General features: G+C 49.8%; 1 protein-coding gene across 1 annotated transcript in view; it reads left to right on the top strand.

Annotated features, from left to right (window-relative positions):
- The first annotated feature begins 7,821 nt into the window (after nt 1–7,821).
- ANKRD31 (ankyrin repeat domain 31) overlaps nt 7,822–26,879 on the top strand; it is a 201,547-nt gene continuing 182,489 nt past the window's right edge. The window contains exon 1 of the mRNA XM_051838688.2: nt 7,822–8,584. Coding sequence (XP_051694648.2) covers nt 8,583–8,584 — 2 coding nt within the window. The 5' untranslated portion in view covers nt 7,822–8,582. The remainder of the gene's footprint in view (nt 8,585–26,879) is intronic.

The following is a 26,879-nucleotide window of genomic DNA, read 5'->3' as shown; positions in this document are numbered from 1 at the left end:
AACTTCTGTATCGTTCCCAAAATGTATGTCAAAAGAATGCTAGTTGTACAAACTAATCATCTGTGCCCCTTTGGAGTAGTTGTCACCTTATAATAATCACATCACACTGCACATTTACTAATGCAAAAAAAAAAAAAAGTGAGGCCTCTGACCTTCACTTTTATTGGTTTTTGTCGTCATGAGTCATGCGTGAAAATGGGGAGTCACCATAACAACAATAAATGTTCACATAGCACTTCCCACAACTCAGCCACATTTCTAGTGCTCTATACATTACCTTCTTTGATTGGCATTTCTGAGAGGAAAGCTGTCCTGTAAAGTGTGCTTGACAAATGCTCAAGCTACAGAGACGGGCGTTAAGTAGCATGCCTGAGTTCATGAACCTTGGAAGCAGCAGAGCTGAAACCTGGACTTTGGAACCTGGCTCCCAAGCACAGGCACCAAACTTGTCCACTGCTTTCCTTTGTATCAGCATAAACGACACTATCTGTTTTGGGCCACACCATATAATTATTTAAACTTCTGATGCTTTACTGCAAGATGGTTTTCCAGCCATCGTTGCCGGTGTTGTGGCACAGTGGGTTAAGCTACCGCCAGTGATGCCAACATCCCATATGAGCACAGGTTCAAGGATCAGCTGCTCCACTTTCCATCCAGTTCCCTGCTAAAGTAATTGGACTCCTGCCACCCACAAAAGAGACCTGGTTGGAGTTCCAGGTTGCTGGCTTCGGCCTGGCCTAGCCCTGGCCTAGTCCTAGCCCTTGCAGCCATTTGAGGAGTGAACCAGTGGATGGAAGTTATTTCTGTCTCCCTCTTTCTCCTTCTCTCTGTAACTCTATCTTTAAAATAAATAAATAAATCTTTTTTAAAAAGCAAAAATATTTTTTCATAGTATCAGTGAAGAGTCGTACTTTCCTATTGTAGTTCCCAGCTGTGTCAAATTTATATCTTCCAGTGCTGAGCAGTCCTCTCTTTCTGGCACACTATTTTTTTCATCCTTTTAAACTTCACAATTTTTTAAAATATTTATTTATTTGAAAGTCAGAGTTACACAGATAGAGAAGGAGAGACAAACAGAGAGGTCTTCCATCTGCTGGTTCATTCCCCAGTTGGCTGCAATGGCTAGAGCTGGGCCAATCCAGAGCCAGGAGCCAGGAGCTTCCTCAGGGTCTCCCACGTTGGTGCAGGGGCCCAAGGACTTGGGCCATCTTGTACTGCTTTCCTTGGCCACAGCAGAGAGCTGAATCGGAAGTGAAGCAGCCGGGACTCGAACTGGCGCCCATATGGGATGCCGGCACTGGAGGCGGTGGCTTTACCTGCTACGCCACAGTGCCAGCCCCTAAACTTCACAATTTTTAAACAAGAAGTTGCAAGTGATAGTTGGTCCCACCTAGCTTCCGGCAAATGCTATATGGATGATCGCTCCTGTGAAAGGCCAAGAGGGGCAGGCGGAGGGCCCATGCTCTGCTCAGCCCTTAAGGCGCAGGGTGAGGGAAGAATACACTTTGCAGACACCATGGCAAGTGATCTGAGTGGGACGTCACAGGGTCTACTGAGAACAGTTTGGGCTGTGGAGCTTTCCCTTTCATTTCTATTTAAATGCATTTAGTTTTAGACAGATGATTTTTTTCCTCAAGAACAATACCTTCACTTCAAATAAATAGTGGTCAAAATAAAGGAGTTCAAGATGACATCATTCCCATTTGTCTTTAGTCTTGGTGTTGTGTGGATGACAAACAACAGCTCGTCATGACAGATCCAAAGCAATCGCCCCGCTTGTTAACATTTCCCCCTTTCTGAGCCATGCACAAGGAGAAATCACACATGGGGTCACACCACCCTCACGCAGTCCAGCAGAGCTGCCCTGCCACCTGGACCCGTTTCTTCAGCAAAAAGAAGTGGCAATTTCTGAAAGTGGGAGGTGCTTTTCTCCTACAGCCATGTCATATCTTCAAGTTTGACTTTGATTTTGTATATTTTGGATGCACTTCTTGTAGGCCTTTGTGGAGCTGGTTCCCTGCAAAGGTTGCTTCATGACATCATCAACGCCAGTGATGACTGTGCTTTCCATACCTTGGCTACCTGGGACTCCAGTGGAGGCCTTTCCACCAAGGAGGCAGGCATCACTGTTACCTCTGTCCTAGTGACCGTCTTCCCCCAAGCACAGCCCGTCAGTGCTGCCCCAGATTTTGTAAGTGTCTGGGAACATCTCATGTTGGCTGAGGAAGCCCCAGTAGGTAATCATGATGGTGACTCCAGGGACTGGACAGAGGCACTCGTGCGGCAACTGCACCAGAAGGGTGCTGGGGAAAGGGAGTGGCAGGTGGAAAACCTGGGTTTTTCATGAACAAGGGTAGGTTTGAGGCCATCTGAGCATTAAGGCCAGGACTGCGTGCAGGAGCTGAAGGAAAAAATTTTACTGGACTGAAATCTGAAGTCCTGAAGAACACAGATTTAAAAGGTAAGAAGTCCCAAGCAGACTGACTGACAGATGTCACATTCCTACTGATGTAGTTTCACGTGGGCTGCTGCTCTTATCCCCAAAACTAAGCATTTTCCTTCTTTGTTTCTGGAAGTCTCCACACTTAATGGTTGGAATCTCTCTAGAAATTAAATATTTTGTTTATTTATGTATTTATTTATTTGAGAGGCAGAGTTATAGACAGAGAGAGGGAGAGACAGAGAGAAAGGTCTTCCATCTGCTGGTTCACTCCCCAGATGGCCACAACAGCTGGAGCTGGGCTTGATCCAAAGCCAGGAGCCAGGAGCTTCTTTTTCTGGGTCTCTCACATGGGTGCAGGGGCTCAAGCACTTGGCAAATAAGATTTTCCACTGCTTTTCAAGTTCATAAGCAGAGACCTGGATTGGTGGATTGGAAGAGGAGCAGCCGGACACAAACTGCCGCCCATATGGGATGCCGGTGCTGTAGGCGGAGGCTTAGCCTACTAAACCACAGTGCTGGCCCCTCTCTCTAGAAATTAGAACCAAGTTGTCTATCAGAGAGACGTCGGCTGTCTCCCGACCTGCTTTCACCATCTCTCCATTTTCCTCTCTATGGTTTCCCATTGCTCTCTGTAGACCTCTCCCAGCTTTGTGGAGTCAGTTGAGGAGTGGATATGAACTGTTTTTGGAATAGTGTTTTCCTTTAAAGAATTCGTCTTCCTTAGAACAGTACTCACTAATGTAGAAACAGCCTCGCTGCAGTGGGCATGAGGCCCATCCTGAGATTTTCCTAGCTGGGGACCGGTTCATAAAGGAGTCAATGAAAGCCCAAGAAAGGATGGAACAACAACAAAACTAGTTTTGATCCAAGTATGAGGACCACTTCTCCCTCACTAGTATACGTTGTTTAGCAGGTAGGGTGGAGGGAACCTTCACTGCAAACGCAGGGTCTGGCTCAGTGGTCAGCTCTCCAATCTCCCTCTCCCATTGGTCTCTCCCAACTCCAGCCTCTCACTCTTGCTAGCTCAGATGGATGTCTATCTCTGCATAAGCTCCAGATACAGAAATCAGTCGGGAGAGTCCAGAAAGAAATGAAAAAGGGAGGAGGAGGGGATCTTTGCAGGAGTTGAATGAGATCCTATCAGGCAAGTATGAAAGATGACAAGGAAAATGGTCCAAGGGGACCCTCCCCACTTCTCTTGAGCAACTCCATTGAAGAGAAAGCTATGGAGCAAATGCTCAGGGCAATCCATGGATAGGCAATCTTTTAATACAGAACTACTGTCCCCATTGGTAGACATGTGTGCGGGCCTTTCATTGTATCTGCTGCAAATTACAATGAATGAAACAGAGGACTCTAAATAAAAGTGGCTTAACGGCGCCGCAGCTCAATAGGCTAATCCTCCACCTAGCGGCGCCAGCACACCGGGTTCTAGTCCCGATTGGGGCGCCAGATTCTGTCCCAGTTGCCCCTCTTCCAGGCCAGCTCTCTGCTGTGGCCAGGGAGTGCAGTGGAGGATGGCCCAGGTGCTTGGGCCCTGCACCCCATGGGAGACCAGGAGAAGCACCTGGCTCCTGCCATCGGATCAGCGCGGTGTGCCGGCCGCAGCGCGCCGGCCGCGGCGGCCATTGGAGGGTGAACCAACGGCAAAGGAAGACCTTTCTCTCTGTCTCTCTCTCTCACTGTCCACTCTGCCTGTCAAAAAAAAAAAAAAAAAAAAAAAAAAAAAAAAAAAAGCTAATATTTTATAAACATTAGCTGGAAATATCCATGGAACTCTCAGTAATACATAGACTTGACTTTAAGCTAAACCCTCCAAACATTTATGAGGCTGCAAATGGTTCAACATAAAGGAATGATCTGGGAAACCAGCAAAGCGTGCTCTTCAAAAACAGATAAAGGAAGCAACACCGGTCCTACTCATGGCCCCAGCTCCAGAACCTAACACTGAATGAACTACAGCAGCTTCCTAGGTACTGTGTGGTCTTGGCTTCCCTGCATTCTGTACCTTTGCTTTATGTTCTAACCCTGTGCTATAGAATGCCCCTCTACTCTGGGATCTCTAATGCCTATAGGTCCTGCCTCCTGTGGAAGGTTCCAGGTCTTTCCACATTTGTCCCACCTGGACTGAGCTGAAGCTGTCATTATTGATGCTCCCAAAGACCTGCCCTCAAGGCCTACTGAGCACTGGGAAGTCTCTGGGCTTGGCTCACCCCTCAAATTTGATGTTTCCCCTCCTCCACTTTGCACTTTTCAGACTTTGGTAACATGCGCCACTTCATTGGCAGTACGTTAGAAGTTTTTTGTACAATCTCCTTAGCTGGGTAGGACACTTCTAATGCAATTTTTCCTTCTCCTGGAAAGTGAATGGGTGAAGAGTGACCTGCTGTTCTCAAGCAAGCTGTTAGCAAGGTCTCTGTGCCCCTTCCAGAAAGACGGGCTGCACATCTTCCCCAAGGGAGAGGAACATATATGCCAACTGTGACCCTGCTCTCTGCCTCTTTGTGGAGCGCTCCTGCGCGCTGCACTTTTCAGGTATGTGTCACTTAAACAATTTGGGTAGAAATTTGACCTATGCGCACTGACAAAAGTTTAGCAAAATTAGAATGTATGCCTCCATGAGTTCATAATTTATGCCCTAAAGAAGGTAAGGAAAGCAACCAGGACAGCATCTGGCCCTGCCCAGATGCTGGAAGCCCCACAGGAGCTTGGGCCCAGGCTATAGACAAAGACTTCTGTCTCCACCCAGCCATCGCCGAGGGAACCATCTGTCTTCCTTTGGGAACTAAAATAGGTTGGAGCACCAGATCATCTCAGTTTGGGCAGAGAGCTCAAAGCATGACTGGTACGTGCCATGACCTGGCATTAAGCTGAAAAGGGAATAAAGGGAGAGGGAAAGAGTTTGTGGTTTCTGTCTAGGTGTCCTTCTCCTTCCAAGAAAAAGAAAAAGAAATATAGCCTAGTGAAGAGGAATGTTTCTGGTTTGGATATGCTCTGTGTGTCCCCCCAAGGCTCCTGTGCTAGAAGCTTGGTCCTAGGTGCAGTGGTATTTACTGATGGTGGATCTTTAAAAGTGAGGCCTAGTGGAAGGTTATTAGGTCAGGGGCACCACCCTTAGAAGGAACTGAAGCAGGTCCACGGGACCAAGAAGTTCTCAGAGGAACAGGTTGTTAGAGAAGGCGGCTGCCTCGTGTACTTAGTCCCTTCTACTCTTGGTTGGTTCTCCTGCTTTAGTACCATCCTGTGACACAGCCAGGCTGGCATCAAGCTGGCCAGAATTGTGTTAGTGTTGCGAGCGTAGCATGGGCAACGAGGCAATGTTGGTTCCAATAAGGATTTTATCATGCAGTGGGGAAGTCACACATTCTAATTCTCACAACACACTGGGCGAACGGACCACCCAGGGTTCCCAAAGTACCTCTGGTGTTCCTCACCCATGTCTTAGCCACAGAGGGCAGACTCTCACGGCATCCGCATGGGTGGTGCCGCTGAGCAGAACGCAGGTCTCAGACGGCGAGTAGCGTCTCGGCTTTGGGCGAGCAGGGCTTCAAGTCAGGCTAGCTCAGAGCCTCAGCATGAGGTGAGCACAGGGCTGGCTGCGAGAACTCTCTTGTGGGAAGGGCTGAGTGCAGTGGGCCAACCGGAGCTTTCACTCTGCGCTCTCACGAGAGTGTTCAGAGTCTCTCTGGGCCTCTTCAGAGAGCAGTTTATATACAGTTTTGGCAGTCAGCATAGGGCTGATAAGGTCCCCAGGAGGGTGTGTGGGCCAAGGGTGGTTCCTATCAAGTCCATGCAGATCTCCTGCAGTTGGCTCAGCTCTTGCTTATTTCTTGTTAATATTATGGTAAAGCTGTTTAATTTCTGCTCCTTACAGTCAGTCAAACTTCTTTTCTTTATACATGGCCCAGCAAGAGTTCTCTGGCACAACCACACGTAACACCCCGGACAGGACACCCTGGTATTGGCGGGCCTAAACGCAACAGAGGCAGCCCTCCTGCTCACTCCACACCTAGGTATACAGATCCCTTCTCTCGGTTTCACGCTTCTTGATGGGTAGGCACAAATGAGGCCAAAACATCCACCTGCTCCTCCAGTTCATCCTATTCCTCCTTTTCTGTGAGTAGGGATGTCTTGATTTTGCTCAGAGTGTGTTAGGCGAGTGGTGGTGGTGGTGCTGATTTGGCTCCCAAAAGCACTGTTTTCCAAAAATTTTGACATAATCTGGGTTGCAGCTTTTGTGGAACCCTAAGGTCATGTGAAAAGATTTCTCTAGAAAGCACTTTTCTGATTATCCAAACCTACTCAGGGATTGTGAGAATTCAGAAGCAGGTGGACGGTTCAGTTCAAGGAGTTCAACTTGTGGAGGTGTGCCGTCATCAGAAAACAGTCACAAGGGCAGGTGTTGTAGCACAGTGCGTTGAGCTGCTGCCTGTGACACCCACATCCCACATGGGCCCAGTCTGAGCCCAGCTGTTCTCTTTCCAACCAGCTTCCTGCTACTGTGCCTGCGAAGGCAGAAGACTGCCCAACTTCTTGGGTCCCTGCCCCTGCCGTGGGAGACCACGGTGCAGTTCCTAGCCTCCTCCCACCCAGCGACAGCGTATGCCATCAATTGGGGAATGAACCTGCAGACACAAGATCTCTTTCTAACTCTACCTTTCAAATAAATAAATACATCTTTAAAAAATTACAAGCAACATGGAACTAGTTAAATATGTATCATGGCGTGAATTCCAGGGCTTTGTCATGGAGCCCTGACATCATGTGGCTTACACACTTTTATTCTCCATCGAGGTTGGCATTGGCTCTGCCGCTCAGCGAGGTCAAGGAGAGCCGCCCAGTTCTGCCGGCCTCTCCCACGGCTGAGTTCAAGGTAGGGCTGAGGGGATGAGAACATAGGCACTGCACCTGTCTCCTTGGCCAGAAGAAAACTTTCCCTAAACTTCCTCGGAGACGCCTGCTTACCTGTCCTTGGCCAGGACTCCATCAGCCGTAGCGCCAAGAGAAGCAGGGAGACAGATGGTGTACGTTTGCTGACCCCTACTCTGGGAAGCAGCAAGGGACAGAGGGTTGGGAACGGTGGGCCATGGTATCACCCCTCCTGCTGGGAACAAAGCCAGGCGCGGCACAAGTCTGAAACCACAGCAGCAGGTCTTGCGAAATTCGAGAGAAAGCCGCGTCTGCAGGTTCTGCACGGACAGAGACTTTCAGGATGAGGCTGGCCTCCAGACTGACCCACGTACAGGCCCTGTCCTTTACGCAGGGCAGGAGCACTGGAGGCCGGCGTGGCCTCGGGGTAGGCTCCCCCGGCCCCGGGTAAGCATCCCAAGCGGAATCCGGTGTGGGCGAGCGAGGGCGGCCTGCAGCTGCGCTGCCGCCCCTGCGCCGCGAGGAGAAGGCGGCCGGCGGCCGGCGCCTCCGTCTTGCCGGCGCGCTGCTCGCGGGCTGAGGCCGTGCGCTCCGAGGTGGGTGCGGATCCCCGGCCGCGGGCCACTCAGGTGAGGGGAACGGACCCGCGTCCTTCCCAGTCGGACTTCTGGGGTCGGGGGAGGGGTGTTTGTACATCAAGGACATCCTCTGCGAGCCCCTCGATCGGCGGCTTCCGGTAGGGGAGAGGCGGGAAAGGGCGCGCGTCGCCGGGGCGCCCCCTGGAGGGCGCTCCTCGCCAAGGCGCGGGCGGCTCTGTGCTCGGCTGGGCCGCGGCCGCGGGGCCCGGGTGCAGGCGCCGGGCTCCCGGCGTCCCCTCGGGCTGACCGCCCCTTATAACAAACGCACGCGAGTGAGCAAGGGCTTTCCAGAATGTAACTGTGTCCGGAGGAGAGGGGTGTGGGAGACCCCAAGCCTACAGGCAGCCGCCGGCGGCCGCGCGTGCTGGTGGTGCCGCAGAGGCGGACACTCCTGCGGGGCTTCACGCGTGGGCCCCAAGCTGACTCCAGGTCGGTCAGAATTGGAGCGCGTTGCGGGACACCCAGCTGATGTTTTGGCGGGAATTCCGTGAACAGAGACACCGAGACCTTCAACAGGAAGTAGTCTTTTTAAAAACTATTGTTGTTATTATTACTAATCTTTATACCGGCATAAAACTCAGTCGAATTTATATCCAGAAGCCTCAGCGCGGAACAGAGACGGGTATCTCCTTATGTAAGTAAGGCTTTAGCCTGTTTGTGTCCCTTGGAGGGCTCCGTGCGTACACTTGATTGGATGCTCCAGTGTGGCCTGGCAGCCGCAGGAATTGATGCAGTCCTGCGGCTGATGGTGACCCACCCCCCCACCCCCGACACACACTGAGCTGTGGGCTGTCTGGCAAGGGCTAACACCGCGGTGGCAGGTAGTTAAATACAGCTGCCGCAAGCACGGGCCACATCCCGGATCCAGGGTGTGCTTGTCTGACTGCGGAGTCAGAGGTGGTGTGAGCTCACAGGGACCCGCAGGCCGGAGACCGAGTCCGAGTGACCTCAGCTGTGGCCGAGAAGGGCACAGGGCGCCCAGGAGGAGCAGGTGGTGGTGGTGGCACGAGGGTCTTTAGCCTTCGCAAGGGCGAAGCCTGGCTACGCTCCCCACGCCGCCTTCCTGCTTATGCGCACTTGGGGGGGGGGGGCTCTGGGTCACTGCCCCCCAACGTGGGAGATCCGGGGTTCCAGCTCCGAGCTGGCCTTGCTCTGGACAAAGCGCTTCAAGCCGATCTAGGGCGGTGGCTGTGGAGGCTTGGCCGCTCGGGGAGGTTATGGTTGCTGTGAGCCTGGACTCCCGCATTAGCGAGGTGGGCTGCACATCCGCGGCTCTGCGGTCGACTGCCCGCCAGCTGTGAGGCCGGTGCGTGGCCTCCTCAGGGTCACGTCCCTGAGAATAGTTTCTTCAAAAGCCGATCTGCTGCTGGCTGGTTGCCGAGTCGTTCAAACTCCTCCAAGCAGCCCGCGACAGCCTCTGGAAGCCGGAGCCTGGACGCCGCGGGAGGCCCTCCGACCTGGCCGCAGCGCGGCTGCCCCAGTGGCCAGCCACCGTGAGACTTAACCACCGACCGGCAACGTTAGCTCTTAAATAGCCACAGAACTAACCGTTGAGAAATCCACGGAATTTCTTGCAAGTTCGCGCGGGAGCTGGGCGGGGGGTGGGGGGGTGGAGTTCGCGCGGCGTCCCTTCACGCGCCGGTCCACGCAGCACCTTGGGCGGGCTCGCCGTCCCCCGCGGTCAGCCTTGGGCCCTGGTGGAGTCGGCCCTCTGCTGGCCGAGAGTGGATGTTCGCGTCTGGCTGCCAGGCCCTGCAGGGTAGCTGGGCCTGGGCGGTGATTGCCTGTGGGAAACGTGTCCACCCAAGGCGTTGTGAACGTGGACTACTGCTGACAGTGGTGCCCTGCACCCTGCCGTGGTCAGTGACTGCTGGTGAACCTGGGTGTTTGGAATGCATGCAGCTCCTGCCGGGCCTCGGAACGTGCGGTGCACACGGCTTTACGCCCTGCACATTTGAAGGCAGAAGGCCGGGGATCCTGAAACATGGAGGCTTGTGGGTTCCCCCACGTGATCAGAGAACGCTGAGAGGTTTGCTGTCTGTGACTCAGGAGAAGAAAACATGGATGCAGAGGAAACTAGGTACAGGAGAGGCAAGCTGGACTTCGAAGAATACTTAGGCGTCTCTCCCCCTCGTCCCATCCTGTGTCCCTGCTCTGTGAGAGCGGAGACAGCTGGGAGAAATAGGCTGGGACAACCTTGGAAGCAGCCTCGGTGAGAGACACCGGGAAGGAAGCACTGGCTGGAGCCATGTGGTCAGCGGTGCCGCGAGGTCCGTTCCTCATCCTGAGGTGTCGGACATCTTGGGCAAGTAGTCCACCTGACTTGGCTGTTGCAAGGTTTATTCCTTCCACTTCTTGTTTAGGGTGTATTTACAAGCCTCCTCTAGGAAATCTTGCACTTGGTTCTAATTTCTTGCTTATATGCCTCCTCACAGTAACTAACCTGTGTCAGCTCCCAGACACCGTGCTTCCTGTTGGTCTGGTCTTGTAGCCATCCAAGATCAATAATAAAGTACTACCACGGTGATCAAATATTTAATCTGGTTTATCTTACCATCCAGTGCTGTAGTAGGAGAATACTGAGTGAAGATGGTGGCTGGACACCAAATTCCCCTCACTACTTGACAGAGAGGGAGTGGGGAGCGATGAAAGGAGAGAGGGAGAGAGGATTTTCACTACTAGTAATGAAGCAAAGGAAGAATAACTGTATGCATCGGCCCTGAAAAATACAGCCCAAAAGAACCAAACAGAAGATTTTAACTCTAGCGCCCTCAGCCCACCACTGCTCTCTATCTATCAAGCAAGACAGGAGTGGGGTAATCTGACTCAGCATTTAATAGCTCCTAAGCAGGAGAGACATGGGTGCAGGTGGCTGGTAGACAGACTGGAGAAAAGTCAAAGAAATGTGGGGAGAGCCCCTGTCCCAGCAGGTGTCAGGAACAACAGAAAAAACTGTCCCGGCCCATCATGACTGTGGTTCTGGCTGAATCAGGGAAGTGATGTGAAGGCATGGGAGTAATTGCTGCCTGACTCAGGAGGAGGCTTTCTGGATATAAAACAATCTCAAAAAATAGAGCAAAGCTCAGGAACTATAACAACAGGTACACCCAGCCCCAGGAGAATTCTCCCTTCTCCCCCCCACCTGTGTTCCCAGTCTACTGAGGAGAACTTGGAGTTCAGCTCCAAAGTTGTTGTTAGAGGAAGAAAAACAGGAGGGTTAACAAGGATAATCCCTGCGTCTACGTGTGTTGCACAAGTAGCTGGCCCTAGAACAAGGTTCCTCAGTATGGACACGTGACATTTGAGGCCAGATCATTCTTTGGGCAGCTGTGGGTCGCCGTTATTTAGACCATTCTGACCTTTCCCTGCTGAACGCCAGAAGCAGCCCTGGCTGCACAGCTGTGGGTCTCTGACAGAGCATCAGCAGGGCCATCGGAGGGCAGAAGGCCGTTGAGAACCACCACTGTGGAGTGTGGACTGTGCAAGCATGAGCAAAAGGGAATGGTGTGGCAAGCAGAGGAACACACCGTGTTAACACGGTGGGTGAATGAAAGCCACCGTCACCAGGCAGAAGAGGGGGCGACAAACCCGCTCCAGAAGATAGTAACTTAATCATAAACATTCTCTTTCTCTTAAAATAATTTATTAACAATGAAACAAGGGGGCTGGCATGGTGGCATAGTAGGCTAAGCCTGTAGCCGGCATCCCATATGGCTGCTGATTCGTGTTCTGGCTACTCCTCTTCCAATCCAGCTTTCTGCTCTGGCCTGGGAAAGTAGTGGAAGGTGGACCAAGTCCTTGACTCCTGAACCACGTGGGAGACCAAGAAGAAGCTCCTGGCTCCTGGCTCCCAGCTCTGGCTGTTGTGGCTCTTTGGGGAGTAGACCAGCAGATGGAGGACCTCTGTCTCCCCCCGCCAACTTTGCCTCTCAAATAAATAAATTAAACCTTAAAACACGTAATAAAATGAAATCAAAGAGTAGGTGGTAATACAAGAACATGGCCTCTTAACGGGAGATTTTAGTGGTAAGGAAAGGGTTCCAAAATCACATGCTTGATGATGTTTGTTCACAGATAAGACAGCACCTCTTACAGAACCAATAAATTATCAAGAACTGACTGGGAAGTATTAAATATAAAGCTAGTGAAAAAGAGGAAGGTTTGACATAATGTAGAAAGCACCGAGGGAAAAGACGATTAAAGCACTAAGTTTTAGGTTACAAATATGCAGAACATGAGAATATCATCTGCCAAGTCAAATGTCTCTCCATTTTCCTGTAGGAAGTTTAGTAATCAAACCAAATGTCTTGACTACAACCACACTTCGTACCTGCCTACCTACCTGCCTGCCTGCCTGCCCTCCTTCCTTCCTGCCTTCGTAGTCAATTCATGTACTTTGACCTGGGAGGATTCTCTGTTACGTCTTTGCATTACTTTAATAACCTTTTATTATAGAAAGTGAATCATACTCATGTACACAGGGAGTAATGTAATCAGTATCCACGTGTGCATACCCTGCTCGTGTTGTCAGCACCCCTCGTCTTGTTCTATCTGAAGAGCTGTTTACCTAAAGGAAAGCAAGTTGTATGTTTAATATTGGCAGAAGTTATGGTTGCAGAACAGACTATAAATATAACTTCGGATAATTTGGAAATAATGTAGCTAAGAAAAATTATGGGGATGGAATGCAAAAAAGAATAGAGAAGACAGCTCATTTCCTTGTATTTTTTTAATGTTTAAAAAAGATTTAATTGTTTATTTGAAATTCAGAGTTACAGAGAGAGAGAGAGAAACTTCTATTCACTGGTACATGTTCCAGATAGATGCAACGGCCAGGGCCGCTGGGCCAGGCCTAAGCCAGGAGCTTCATTTGGATATACCAACACAATGAGGTTTGCTCTGGTCTCTATTTTACACTGGCATCTATGTTTCAGGCAATAACAAAATCTCTTAATAACCATAACTTTACAGGAAGATTTGATGTCAGGGTAAGTACTCCAATTTTTTTTTAACTTTTTTTAAATTGCTTTACATGTTTGGTTCCTTTGCATTTCCATGTACATCTTAGAATTAGCTTACAAGTTCTAATTTTGAGAGCTGTTGGAATTTTGTTAGAGGATTGTATTAAATCTATAGGACAATTTAAGAGGAATTTCCATCTTTATGATATTCTAGTCTTGGAAAACGGCATGCTTTTCCATTTACTTGGGTGTTTCAGTTCTTTTTTTTTTTTTTTTTTTTTCTTTTTGACAGGCAGAGTGGACAGTGAGAGAGAGAGAGACAGAGAGAAAGGTCTTCCTTTTGCCGTTGGTTCACCCTCCAATGGCCGCTGCAGCCGGCATGCTGCGGTCACTGCACTGCGCTGATCTGAAGCCAGGAGCCAGGTGCTTCTCCTGGTCTCCCATGTGGGTGCAGGGCCCAAGGACTTGGGCCATCCTCCACTGCACTCCCAGGCCACAGCAGAGAGCTGGACTGGAAGAGGAGCAACTGGGACAGAATCCGGTGCCCCGACCGGGATTAGAACCCCGGTGTGCTGGCATCGCAGGTGGAGGATTAGCCTAGTGAGCCGTGGCACTAGTGTTTCAGTTCTTAATCTCAAGTCTCTGATGTCTTTTGATAGATTTATTATTAATTATCAAAGTTTTGGGCACTGCTGTATATGAGGTTTTAAAGCTTTTATTTTCCCATTGTTTACTGCCATTATAAGATACTGCAGAATTTTTCATATTGTATTCTGATACCTTGATAATTTAATTTATTCTAATAGTTGTTTGTAGAGTCCTTGGGATTTTGAAAGTGTAAATCATCCTGTTATCTGGAAATAGGAACAGTTTTTGCTGCCTCTTTGCCTTTGCAATGGTTCGTATCACCAATAAAAATTGAACAGAAGAGGTGAAAACAGACATTTTTGCCTCATTCTTTGTAACACCATTAAAAATGATGTTTGTGGGCTGGCACTGTGATGTCATGGGCAAAGCCACTGCCTGTAGCGCCGGCATCCCGTATGGGTACCTGTTCAAGTACCAGCTACTACACTTCAAATCCAACTCCCTGTTAGTGTGCCTGGGAAAGCATTGGAGGGTGGCCCAAGTCCTTGGGCCCCTGTACCCACAAAGGAGACCCAGAGGAAGCTCTTAGCTTCAGACTGGCCCATTTCTGACTGTTGTGGCCATTTGGGGTGTGTGAACCAGCAGATGGAAGATCTCTCTCTCTCCCTTTATCTCTGTGTAACTATGACTTTGAAATAAATAAATCTTTAAAAAACTGATGTTTGTTGTGAGGTTTTCATTCTTCATCCATGTAAGGGATTTCTGATTCTTAGTTTGCTAAGAATATTTTGTTTAATTATGAAAGGTACTGAACTTTGTTATATATTTTTTCTATACCTATTCAAATGATCTATAGATTTCCCTGTTTCATTTCTTGATTTTTGAGTTACATTTATTGACTTATCAGCACTAAGCCAACTTAGTGTCCCTGTCATAAACCTGCCTTCCTTATCATATGTTATCTGGGAAAACTGTAGATTATATAAGCTGCAGTTTTAAAGCTCTCAGAGGGCTGCTATGGCCATGAGGACGGGCTGGGCCAGAGCTGCAGGGGGAGGCTGGCACCATGGTGAAGTGGGTTAAGCTGCCGCAGTGATGCCAGCATCCTGTATGAGTGCTGGTTTGAGTCCCAGCTGCTCTGCTTTCCGATCAGCCTCATGCCAGTGCACCTGGGAAAGCAGCAGAAGATGCCAAATGCTTGGGCCTCTGCCATCCATGTGAGAATCCAGAGGCAGTTCCTGGAACCTGGCTCCAGCCCAGCTGTTAAGGCTCTTTGAGGACTGAACCAGCAAGTGGAAGATCTTTCTTTGTGTATCTCCCTCTTCCTCTGTGATTCTAACTTTCAAATAAATACAATATGGGCCGGTGTTGTGGTTTAGCGGATAAAGCCGCCCATTTGAGATGCCGGCATCTCATATGGGCTCCGGTAGTGTCCCTGCTGCTCCACTTCTGATCCAGTTCCCTGCTAATGTGCCTGGGAAAAGCAGCGGAGGATGGTTCAAGTCCTTGGGCCCCATAAGGGAGACCTGGATGAAGCTCCTCGCTCCTGGTTTTGGTTCAGCCCTTGGCCATTGCCACCATCTGCAACTCTTTCAAATAAGTAAATCTTTTTTTAAAAAATGAAAAAAAAGTAAAATCTTAAATTCTGGGAGATGATGATACAATTACATTTTTTAAAAGATTTTATTTGAAAAGAGTTATAGAGAGGCAGAGGGAGAGAGGGAGGGAGGGAGGGAGAGAGTCTTCCATTAGCTGGTCCACTCCCCAAACAGCCACAAAGGTCGGAGCTGGGCCAATCTGAAGCCAGCAGCATAGAGCTTCCTCCAGGTCCCTCACATGGTGCAGGGGCCCAAGGACTTGAGCCATCTTCCACTGCTTTCCTAGGCCACAGCAAGGAGTTGAATCAGAAATGGAGCAGCTAGGACTTGAACCGACACCCATATGGGATGCCAGCACTACTTTACCCACTGTTCTACAGCACTGGCCCTGTGATCACATTTTTAAAAAGACATAGGGGTTGATGCTGTGGCGTAGTGAGCTAAGCCTCTACTTGCGGTGCCGGGATCCCATGTGGATATCGGTTCAAGTCCTGGCTGCTGCTCTTCGGATCCAGCTCTCTGCTGTGGCCTGGGAAAGCAGATGATTGCCAAGTGCTTGGGCCTCTGCACCCACATGGGAGACCTGGAAGAAGCTCCTGGCTTCGGATCAGACCAGCTCCAGCTGTTGCAGCCATTTGGGGAATGAACCAGCAGGTGGAAGACCTTTCCCTCTGTCTCTTCCTCTCTGTCTGTAATTCTACCTCTCAAATAAATAAGTACAATATTTAAAAAGACATGAAGTCAAATTATTCATGTTTAAAAAAGAAGACATAAAATTGAAACGGTTGGCAAAGAGATAGATGGTTGGCAGCCCCACATCTTGTTTGTGGAAAAATGACTTTCAACATCATATGTGCAGATATTTCAAAAGCATAGTTATGGCCTGTGCCGCGGCTTACTAGGCTAATCCTCCGCCTGTGGTGCTAGCACCCCGGATTCTGTCCCGGTTGCCCCTCTTCCAGGCCAGCCCTCTGCTGTGGCCCAGGAGGGCAGTGGAGGATGGCCCAAGTCCTTGGGCCCTGCACCCACATGGGAGACCAGGAGAAGCACCTGGCTCCTGGCTTCAGATCAGCGCGGTGCGCCGGCTGCAGCAGCCACGGGGGGTGACCAACGGAAAAAGGAAGACCTTTCTCTCTCTCTCTCTCTCTCTCTCTCACTGTCCACTCTGCCTGTCCAAAAAAAAAAATAGTTATGATGAACAATACATTTTAAAAATTTGCAAATACTGTATGACTTAGTGTGTATAAAATTTTAAGCTGGGTGAATCAAATCAATGCTGTTAGAAGACAAGGTGTAGATCAGTTTTGGGAGACTTGAGGGGTACAGGAGATTGAAGTAAGGAGCAGTGGTCACAGGCAAGGGACAGGGCAGGTGCAGGAGGTGGGGACAGCACATGGTCACAGGTGGGGACAGGTGGGTGCAGGAGGTGGGGACAGGACAGTGGTCACAGGTGGGGACAGGTGGGTGCAGGAGGTGGGGACAGCACATGGTCACAGGTGGGGACAGCACATGGTCACAGGGGGGGACAGCACAGTGGTCACAGGTGGGGACAGGTGGGTGCAGGAGGTGGGGACAGCACATGGTCACAGGTGGGGACAGGTGGGGACAGGAGGTGGGGATAGCACATGGTCACAGGGGGGGACAGGTGGGGACAGGAGGTGGGGACAGCACATGGTCACAGGTGGGGACAGGTGGGGACAGGAGGTGGGGATAGCACATGGTCACAGGTGGGTGTAGGAGGTGGGGACAGCACATGGTCACAGGTAGGGACAGGTGGGTGCAGGAGGTGGAGTCAGCACATGGTCACAGGTGGGGACAGGTGGGTGCAGGAGGTGGGGACAGCACATGGTCACAGGTGGGGACAGGTGGGTGCAGGAGGTGGGGACAGCACATGGTCACAGGTGGGGACAGGTGGTGGGGACAGCACAGTGGTCACAGGTGGGGACAGGTGGGGACAGGAGGTGGGGATAGCACATGGTCACAGGTGGGGACAGGTGGGTGCAGGAGGTGGGGACAGCACATGGTCACAGGTGGGGACAGGTGGGTGCAGGAGGTGGGGACAGCACAGTGGTCACAGGTGGGGACAGGAGGTGGGGACAGCACATGTCATTGGGGATCCCTGGTCTGAAGAAGGTGCTCTACAGGCTGGTGGAGCCCCTTACCAAACTGTTCCATAGGTGGCTTTTTCTGACTCTTTCTGCACCATGATTTGTGTACCTTTTTCAATGAAAAACTGTTTCACCACTTTTTTTTTAAAGATATCTCTCTCTCTCTCTCTCTCTCTCTCTCTCTTTCTTTTCTTTCTTTCTTTCTTTCTTTCTTTCTTTCTTTCTTTCTTTCTTTCTTTCTTTCTTTCTTTCTTTCTTTCTTTCTTTCTTTCTTTCACAGAGTCAGAGACAGAGACAGAGAGAGGTCTTACTTCCACTGGTTCACCCCCCAGATGGCTGCAGTGGTCAAAGCTGTGCCGATTGGAGCCAGGAGCTTCTTCTGGGTCTCCCATGTGGGTGCAGGGGCCCAAGGTCATCCTCCACTGCTTTCCCAGGCCATAGCAGAGAGCTGGATCAGAAGCTGAGCAGCCAGGACTTGAACCAACGCCCATAAGGGATGCCGGCACTGTAGGTGGCAGCTTTACCCACTGCGCCATGGCACCGGCCCCTCACTACATTTTAATAGCACTTTTCACCCATTAGACTTTTAAAAATTTGAAAGGTTGTACTTTTTAAAAAAACTTATTTTATTTAAAAGTCAGTTACAGAGAGAGAGGGAGAGACAGTGCTAGTTCACTCCCCAGATGACCACGATGGCTAGAGATGGCGGGGGCGGGGGGGGTGTCTGAAGGTAGGAGCCAGGAGTTTCTTCTGGGTCTCCCACGTGGGTGCAGGGGTCCAAGCATTTGGAGACATCTGCTGCTACTTTCCCAGGCCATTAGTAGGGAGCTGCGTGGGAAGTGAAGCAGCTGGGGACATGGACTGGACAATAGCCTGTGTGGGATGCTGGTATCGAAGGCTCTGGCTTTACCCACTGCGCCATGGCACCGGCTAATGGCCACTCTACACTGGTGTAGAAATAAGTTTCACCTTTGAGAGTTTGCCCCCAAATTTATAGTTGCAAATGCAGTATTTATGTACAAGGTTATTGATTGCATCATTACTTGAAATAGCAAATCGTTGGGAAACATATTCATCAGTGGTATGTCGTGTTACACCCACACGAGAGAATAGTGTGGGAGTGTTTAAGAAAAACGGTAGACGAGGAGCTCTGTCAGTACTGAGGAGCAGCAGCAGCAGCCAGCCCTCCCGGCCTCTCCACTGACTTCTGTCAGTTTCCTAGTCTACATGAGGAAGATAACAGCAACACTTCTTCATGCAGTTGTTCTGTATAAAGCATTTATTTTATTTTACTGTTTAAAAATTATTTATTTGAATGGCAGAGTTACAGAGAGGCAGAAGCAAAGTCAGAGAGAGAGGTCTTCCATCCGTTGGTTCACTCAGCAGATAGCCGCAATGGCCAGAGCTGCACTGATCCGAAGCCAGGAGCTTCCTCCAGGTCTCACGTGTGGGTGCAGGGGCCCAAGGTTTTGGGCCATCTTCTACTGCTTTCCCAAGTCATAGCAGAGAGCTGGATTGGAAGTGGAGCAGCTGGGACTCGAACTGCTGTCCATATGGGATGCTGGCACTGCAGGTGGCTTTTACTGCTATGCCACAGCACTGGCCCCAGTGTATAAAGCACTAAGAGTATCTGGTGGGGCCAGTGCCAGGGCGTAGCGGGTGAGGCCACCACTTACAGTACTGGCATCCCATGTGGGTGCCAGTTCGAGTCCCAGCTGCTCCTCTTCCAACCCAACTCTATACTGTGGCCTGGGAAAGCAGTGGAAGATGGCCCAAGTCCTTGGTCCCCTACATCCATGTGGGAGACCTGGAAGAGGTTCCTGGCTCCTAGCTTCAGATCAGCGTGGCTCCACCTGTTGCAGCCAGTTGAGGAGTGAACCAGCAGATGGAAGACCTCTCTGCCTCTACATTTCTCTCTGTGTAACTCTGACTTTCAAATAAATACATTTAAAAAAATTTAAAAATTACAGAAAAAAGAATATCTGGCACAAAATCTGGGCTATGTGAATATTTTATTTTGGTACTGTTAGAATATGTCAAGATCCCCAATATATACTGTTAGGTAACTTTGAAAGAATCAGTGGAAAACTGTTAGGAGTTATAGGACTTGGTAAAGTGCTTGAGTTTAATTTTTAAAAATAGATGTAAGCAAGGCAAGTGTAGCACATGTTCTTGTGTGGGTTGATGTTTTCATTTAAATGCATTAATGTGACCTATTGAATTCCTAACAGGAGGTGTTTGGAAAGGGAAGTGCTTGACAAAATAATCCTGAAATTCATGTGAAATCTGGCGAATATACAAAGGAAACTGTCTCAAAGGAGAGCATTTAGAGGGACTAGGTGTCCCGGATGTCAGAAAATCGTAATAATTACAAGTTTCTAGGGGCAGGCTTGTGGCACAGCAGGTTCAGCTGCCACTTGGGAGCTGTCGGAGTCCTGGCTGGATTCTTGCTTCTCTGCTCCTGACCCACCTTCCTGCTGATGACACCTGGAGGAGTAGCAGGTAAGGCATCTAGTGCTTGTGTAACCGCTGACCTGAACCCTGGGAACCTGTTCTGTCGATGATGAAGTTTGTGGCTGATGACAAGCGTATGAGAGCGCTGTTAGTAAAGAATTCTATGGGAAGAAGTGAAGAGACAGAAATGCCAGCACCTGATGGACCAGGCGGGCGGCTCAGTAAGGGCTGAGAGCCCAGCTGCATTCAGACTGGGCTTTTTATGGACACAACGTGGGTTTTCCTTCCTTCTCCCCTCCTCCTCATCCTGGGGAGTGTGTGTGTAGGGAGTTTGGATGTGGGATTCCCTAAACAAACCCCACTGGACAGTACTGGCCATCGAAGTTCTTAGCTGGAGAAGCAAATGACTCCTTCAGTGCAGTGATTCTAACCTTGTTGGACCAGCTGTACCGCTCCCTCAGGTCAGTGAATTCCTTTTGCTGAAGGCCAGGCAAGGGCGCCTTGGCTGGGGGAGACAGACAGGGGCTGGGCCCTGCTCTCAGGACATGTTTCCTCGCTCCATTGCACGTAACTTTGTTTCCTAGAACTTCTCATTTTCTTCGGCCTCTCACACAAATCGGCTGATATCTACCTAGGTTCATTAACACTCGGGACGCTGCCACCCATATAGGAGACCTTGATTTGTTGCTGGCTCTTGTATTCAGCCTGCCCAGGCCTGGCTGTTGTGTGTGTTTGGGGAGTGATGGAAGATCAATCTCTGTCTTTCAAGTAGTTGAAAACAAAATTTGTTTTAAAGATTTACTTACTTATTTGAAAGGCAGAGTTACAGAGAGGGAGAAACAGAGGCAGAGAGAGAGAGCTTCCATCCACTGGTTCACTCCCCAAATGGTCACAGTGGCCAGAGCTGAGTTGAACTAAAACCAGGAGCCAGGAGCTTCTTCCGGGTCTCCCACATTGGTGCAGGGGGCCAAGGATTTGGGCCATCTTCTACTGCTTTCCCAGGCCATAGCAGATAGGATAGGAAGTGGAGCAGCTGGGACTTGAACCGACACCCATATGGGATGCCAGTGATGCAGGTCGAACCAGCTGTGCCACAGTGCTGGCCCTGAAAAAATTTTTTAAAAGCTTGGAGACAACACAACAATCGAAAAATTAAAGTAACATAAAAGCAAGCTACCAAATAGAGCTTTGCATGAATAATCATTGTAATGCAGAATAGCAATTTATTTTTTAAAAAAGATTTATTTATTTTTTTGAAAGGCAGAGCCACAAAGGGGCAGAGGCAGAGAGAGAATGAGGTCCTCCAAATGGCTGCAATGGCCAGAGGTGAGCGAATCTGAAGCCAGGAACCTGCTCCGGGTCACCCACAGGGGTTCAGGGACCCGAGCACCTGGACCATCCTCTGCTGCTTTCCTAGGCATAGCAGAGAGCTGGGCTGGAAGAGGAGCAGCTGGGACTCAGCCAGCACCCATATGGGATGCCAGTGCTGCAGGCGGCGGCTTTACCTGCTGTGCCACGGTGCCGGCCCCTAGAATAGCGATTTATACCCATTATAACTCAGACAAGAGGACATGGATTACTCAGTAAACAAGTTAGTCAGTTAATAAATGGATTATTGAGAAATCAGCTGGACATCAAAGGTTACGTATTTTTAAAACTCAGTCGTTTAAGACTGCTGACATCTTCCTGTCTGTCTCTTTCTGTATTCCTGTTGTGTCCTAGACCATAACATCAGAAAGCGTTCCCTGAGGCTTCTTGCTCAGTCCCCAGACGCCAGGCTCCAGCTGAGTGACTCCCTCTGATCATACTCCACTGCCATGATTGGTTTCTCTCTCTCTCTCTCTCTCTTCCTTCCTTCCTTCCTTCCTTCCTTCCTTCCTTCCTTCCTTCCTTCCTTCCTTTCTTTCTTTCTTTCTTTCTTTTTTACAGGCAGATTTAGACAGTGAGAGAGAGACAGAAAGGTATTCCTTTTTCTGTTGGTTCACCCTCCAAGTGGCCGCTACAGCCGGCTCACTGCCCCGATCCAAAGCCAGGAGCCAGGTGCTTTCTCCTGGTCTCCCATGCAGGTGCAGGGCCCAAGCACTTGGGCCATCCTCCACTGCACTCCCGGGCCACAGCAGAGAGCTGGACTGGAAGAGGGGCAACCAGGACAGAACCGGCGCCCCAACCAGGACTAGAACCCGCGGTGCTGTCTGTCACCTTCCTCTGGCTGGGACTGCTCCTGAGTTCACAGTTGCAGCTCAGAGGAACTGGCAGCAGAGGAGCTGGACACTGAGTGTCCCAGCACGGTGGGTGGTTGGGTTCCTCAAGACTGCCTTTCAGCTACACAGGTCTAAACTGTAGGAATTTTAAAATCAAGTCATAGAGAAACACATGCTTGTTTTGGATTTTAAAAAAAAGTAAGGTGTTAAAATGGAGAGAAACCCCAAAGCAATACAGAGAAAATTTCAATCTAACCTTTGTTCGACATAGAATAATACTTTTTATGTAATTCTAAATTCTACCTATTTCCTCATTTTCCATTTTTAAAGGAAAATACAGAGTTCTTTGCTGTTGTGTATTTGTTTCATGATGGCTACTGGTGTCAACTGTTATGTAGCATTGTGTGAACCTTCCCGTTATGTCTGAGGGAGTAGCTACAGCTCTGTGCAGCAGAGCAAGTGTCCATGGTGATGCAGGCAGGGGGGAGGGACCTGTGTTCTCCTGGCTTCCCAAAAGGTTTGAGAAAAGCAAAAGTGATATTCTGTCCACTTGGTCCCCATAAGCACAGTTCCACATCTGTGATTCAACTAACCTCACATAAAAGTATTCAGAAAAAATGCTACATCTGTACTTACTATATCCATATTTTTCTTATTACCCCATAATCGATGTTTCATAACAATTATTTGTATATCATTTATATTGCATGGGTGTTAAGAGTAATCTAGAGATGACTGACGCCACGCAAGAGCATGTGCATGGGTTATGTCATGTGCAAGCAGTGCACCACTTTAGGGCCAAATAATTATCAAAACACACATGCATTGTGATCATCACAGCACCTGCGAACACACACACACATGTATTCTGAAAGAGGCACTTCCAATACAGACATGGGTTATTAACCGTAACAGAGACACCACCTGATTTCTTGGTTCAGTTTTCTTGGATATGTTAAACAGAATAAGTTTGAGGTCTCTGTTAGGGAGGTTCTTTAATTAGCTACACAGAAACTGATGGCAGCAGTAGCTATAGACTTCCTTTCTGTGTAAGAGCATATTTTTTCTTTCAGATACATTCATTTTCCTTGTATTCATTCCAACGTTTTACCCCTTAGGAAGGAATTCAATATATCTGGTTACATTAATTTTCATTTCTAATTTTAATAAAATATTTGAGAGAGAAAGCAAGAGTGCTCCAACCTGCTGATTCACACTCCTCCTGCCCACAATGGCTGGGACTGGGCCAGGGCCAAGGCCAGGAACCAGGAACTCCATCCATGTCTCCCACGTGGGTGGCAGGAACCAAACTGCTTAAGGCATTACTACTGCCTCTCAGGGTTACATTAGCAGGAATCTGGAGTCAGGTGCCACAGCTGGGAAACAAACCCATTCTGATGTTGGATGCTGGTGTCTTAACCACGAAGCTAAATTCCCACCCTAGTTTTTTATTTGAAAAGAAATTAAATTTAAGATATTTTCTGCCACTTTATCAAACTCTTCTATGAGTTCCAGTAGTCTCTTAGTGGAGTCTTTTGGATCCCCTATATATAAAATCCTGTCATCTACAAATAGCCATAATTTGATTTCCTCCTATCCAATTTTTAAAAAATATTTATTTATTTTATTTGAAAGGCAGAGTTACAGAGAGGCAATGAGAGAGAAAGAGAGGTCTTCCATCCACTGGTTCACTCCTTAAATGGCCTCAACAGCTGGAGCTGGGTCAATCCGAAGCCAGGTTCCAGGAGCCTCTTCCAGGTCTCCTAAATAGGGGCAGGGGCCCAAGGATTTGGGACATCTTCTACTGCTTTCCTGGGCCACAGCAGAGAGCTGGATAGGAAGTGGAGCAGCTGGGTCTTTTTTTTTTTTTTTTTTTTTTTTTTTGACAGGCAGAGTTAGACAGTGAGAGAGAGAGACAGAGAGAGAAAGGTCTTCCTTTTTCCGTTGGTTCACCCCACAATGGCCGCTGTGGCTGGCACACCACGCTGATCCGAAGGCAGGAGCCAGGTGCTTCTCCTGGTCTCCCATGGGGGGTGCAGGGCCCAAGCACTTGGACCATCCTCCACTGCCCTCTTGGGCCACAGCAGAGAGCTGGACTGGAAGAGGAGCAACCGGGACAGAATCCGGTGCCCCGACTGGGACTAGAACCTGGTGTGCCAGCACCGCAGGTGGAGGATTAGCCTAGTGAGCCATGGCACCGGCTGCAGCTGGGTCTTGAACCGGCACCCAGATGGGATGCCAGCACTGCAGGCGGCGGCTTCACCCACTTTGCCATGGCGCCATTCCCCTCCTTCCTAATTTGTATCCCTTTGATTTCTTTTTCTTTATTTTGTTTTAATATTTATTTATTTATTTGAAAGAGTTACACAGAGAGGAGAGGCAGAGAGAGGGAGAGAGAGAGAGGGAGGGAGGTCGGGAGGTCTTCCCTTAGCTAGTTCACTCCCCAACTGGCCACAACGGCCGGAGCTGCGCCAATCCAAAGCCAGGAGCCAGAAACCAGGAGCTTCTTCCGGGTCTCCCACGTGGGTGCAAGGGCCCAAGGAATTGGGCCATCTTCTACTGCTTTCCCAGGCCTTAGTAGAGAGCTGGATTGGAAGTGGAGCAGCCAGGTCTCGAATCAGTGCCCATACAGGATGCCGGCGCTTCAGTCCGGTGTTAACCCGCTGCGCCCCAGCGCCGGCCCCCCTTAGATCTCTTTTTCTTGGGAGGTGCCACGTGCACTGTGTTGTGTGCTGCAGTTCACTTTTCGCTGCTGTGCGGCATTTCCCCACACACGCACCCCCATGCGTTCATCCATTTGCCTACAGATGGGCTCTTGGGTTGCTTCCAGCTTCTGGTTATTATTATTTTTTAAAGATTTATTATTTATTTGAAAGTCAGAGTTACACAGAGGGAGGAGAGGCAGAGAGAGAGAGCGAGTGGGCGGGTGGGTGGGGGGGTCTTCTATCCACTGGTTCACTCCTCAATTGGCCTCAATGGCCAGAGCTGCACCAACTGGAGCCAGGAGCCAGGAGCCTCTTCTGGGTTTCCCACGCGAGTGCAGGGGCCCAAGGACTTGGGCCATCTTCTACTGCTTTCCCAAGCCATAGCAGGGAGCTGGATCGCAAGAGGAGCAGCCGGGACTCGAACCAGTGCCAATATGGGATGCCAGTGCTGCAGGCGCCAGTCCCCAGCTTCTGCAGCACACTGTGTTTTCACAGAACTTTTGAAGAGGCAAAGAAGGGGAGGCTCACATTGCTCCACCCAGTGTCTGACAGGGAGCTCCTGTCGCTCCCCCATTTGCGGAGGAACGACACAGAACCCTGCACTGTTCTTTTGTCTGCTCGGCCCTCCCCGGGTTTGCTGCTGGTCCTTCCCGGGTTGGCTGCCGACCCCTCCACCTCCGTGGAGGGGCGGCTCCCCCTGCCACTTTCCCCACTTCCGCGGGGGATCTGCACACCACTGGCCGGGCCGGCTCTCTCGGGGGCTGCACAGGTGTTCCTCAGGTGTTCCTGGTGCATGTTGTCTCTCTCCTCCTTTATAGTCCTCTTCCACCAATCCCAACTCTGCTGCCCACACGCTGAGCATGCTGCTCTCCTCCAATCAGGAGCAAGATCAGCTCCTGCAGCTCATCAGTCAAATTGGTGAGAGGCAGCTGTGTAGAAGTTGTTTACTCCTCTCCCAGCGCCATATTGTGGGAGAGCAGATGCATAGAATAAGTCTTAATTCCAGTAACTTAGTCTAGACCAGGTTGCTCCCCACAAGCTCCCTTCAGAGCCATCTGCTTCCTGTATTGGTTTCTGCGGTACTCCTGACCCCCTCTTTGCCTCACCATCCACCATCTCTTGATTCCCCTTGGTGATCAGCCAATGATCAGCTCTTTGTGCCCATTCCTGCATCCTGGTTTCCGTAAATGCACCATGACCAGGCCGTTGTCTCAGTGTCTGCAGGTGGGATTAACTGAACCAGCACTGATGGCCATCTGTTGCCTTGCTCTCATGCGGATGGAACGAGAGTGGGCTTGTTAAATCATTTTGGTACACCCATACAATGCAATGCTATACAAATTAAAAAGGAAATCAAACCCCGGTGTATAAAATGTGGGATGTGGGACTCTTAACACAAGACGCTAAATACCTGCTCTGGACTGGCGCTGTAGCCAACAGAACCAGGGCCTGTTAGGGCAGCTCCTAGTGGCGGGAATTAGCTCCTTAAACCCCAAATCACAGATGAGGACACCCGTCTGGATTTCATTTTATTCTCTTCAGGTGCCCCTAGGACCCCCACCCTCCCACCCCAGACACACATACGCACTCTTGGGTGGCTACCAGTGCAAGTGTCTACTGACACAAAGTGGCAAATTTTGCAGTTCTGGAGAGTGAGCAACATCGTTGTTTTCTGGAGGCAACGTGGAGTCCAGCGCTTGTGGGTCCTGGGGTCACAGGAGCTGGAAGTGGATCTGGAGAGAACGTCCCCTGTCCCTGACGGCCGCAGGCAGAGTGACTGCAACTTACTCAAGCAGGGGAATGGGCTTCCAGACGAGCAGGTAACTGACTAGAAAGGCTGGGCACAGCCTGTCCCCGTTGGGCTTTTTGTCTGTGTGTTCATCCTTGAGTGTGTTCCCCCTGGATGTTTCTGTGAGGTCTTTTACCCACAGGGGAAGCAGGGAGGGTGGAAGTTTTTGTAGTTAAACATTTCACTTGCTAATATGTAGCTAAGGAGCCCTATTCAGTTTTCTCCCAGTCAATCTCTCCTCCCTTGGAACCAAAGAGAGAAAGATTCCTGTTGGAGGTGGAGAGGCTAAGGTTACCTGAGTAAGACAGGAAGCATGGGCGCAGTGGTGAGAGCATGTTGTTCAGGGCTTGGCCTCCAGAGGATGTTTGGAAACTAAGTGTGGGAGAAGTCCTGGGACTTTGCCCCTGTCTGTTCTCCAAAGCAGGTTATTGCACATCCCCTTTTGTAACTAAATTGTATGATAGAAACCTCTTTAGAAGTTTGCAAAATTGTTTTTGCAAAGCGTGTCTTAGGTGAGGTCAGCAG

This window comes from Oryctolagus cuniculus, chromosome 14 (assembly GCF_964237555.1).
Source record: "Oryctolagus cuniculus chromosome 14, mOryCun1.1, whole genome shotgun sequence".
NCBI lineage: Eukaryota > Metazoa > Chordata > Mammalia > Lagomorpha > Leporidae > Oryctolagus > Oryctolagus cuniculus.
This window is presented reverse-complemented; position numbering and strand designations above follow the sequence as displayed.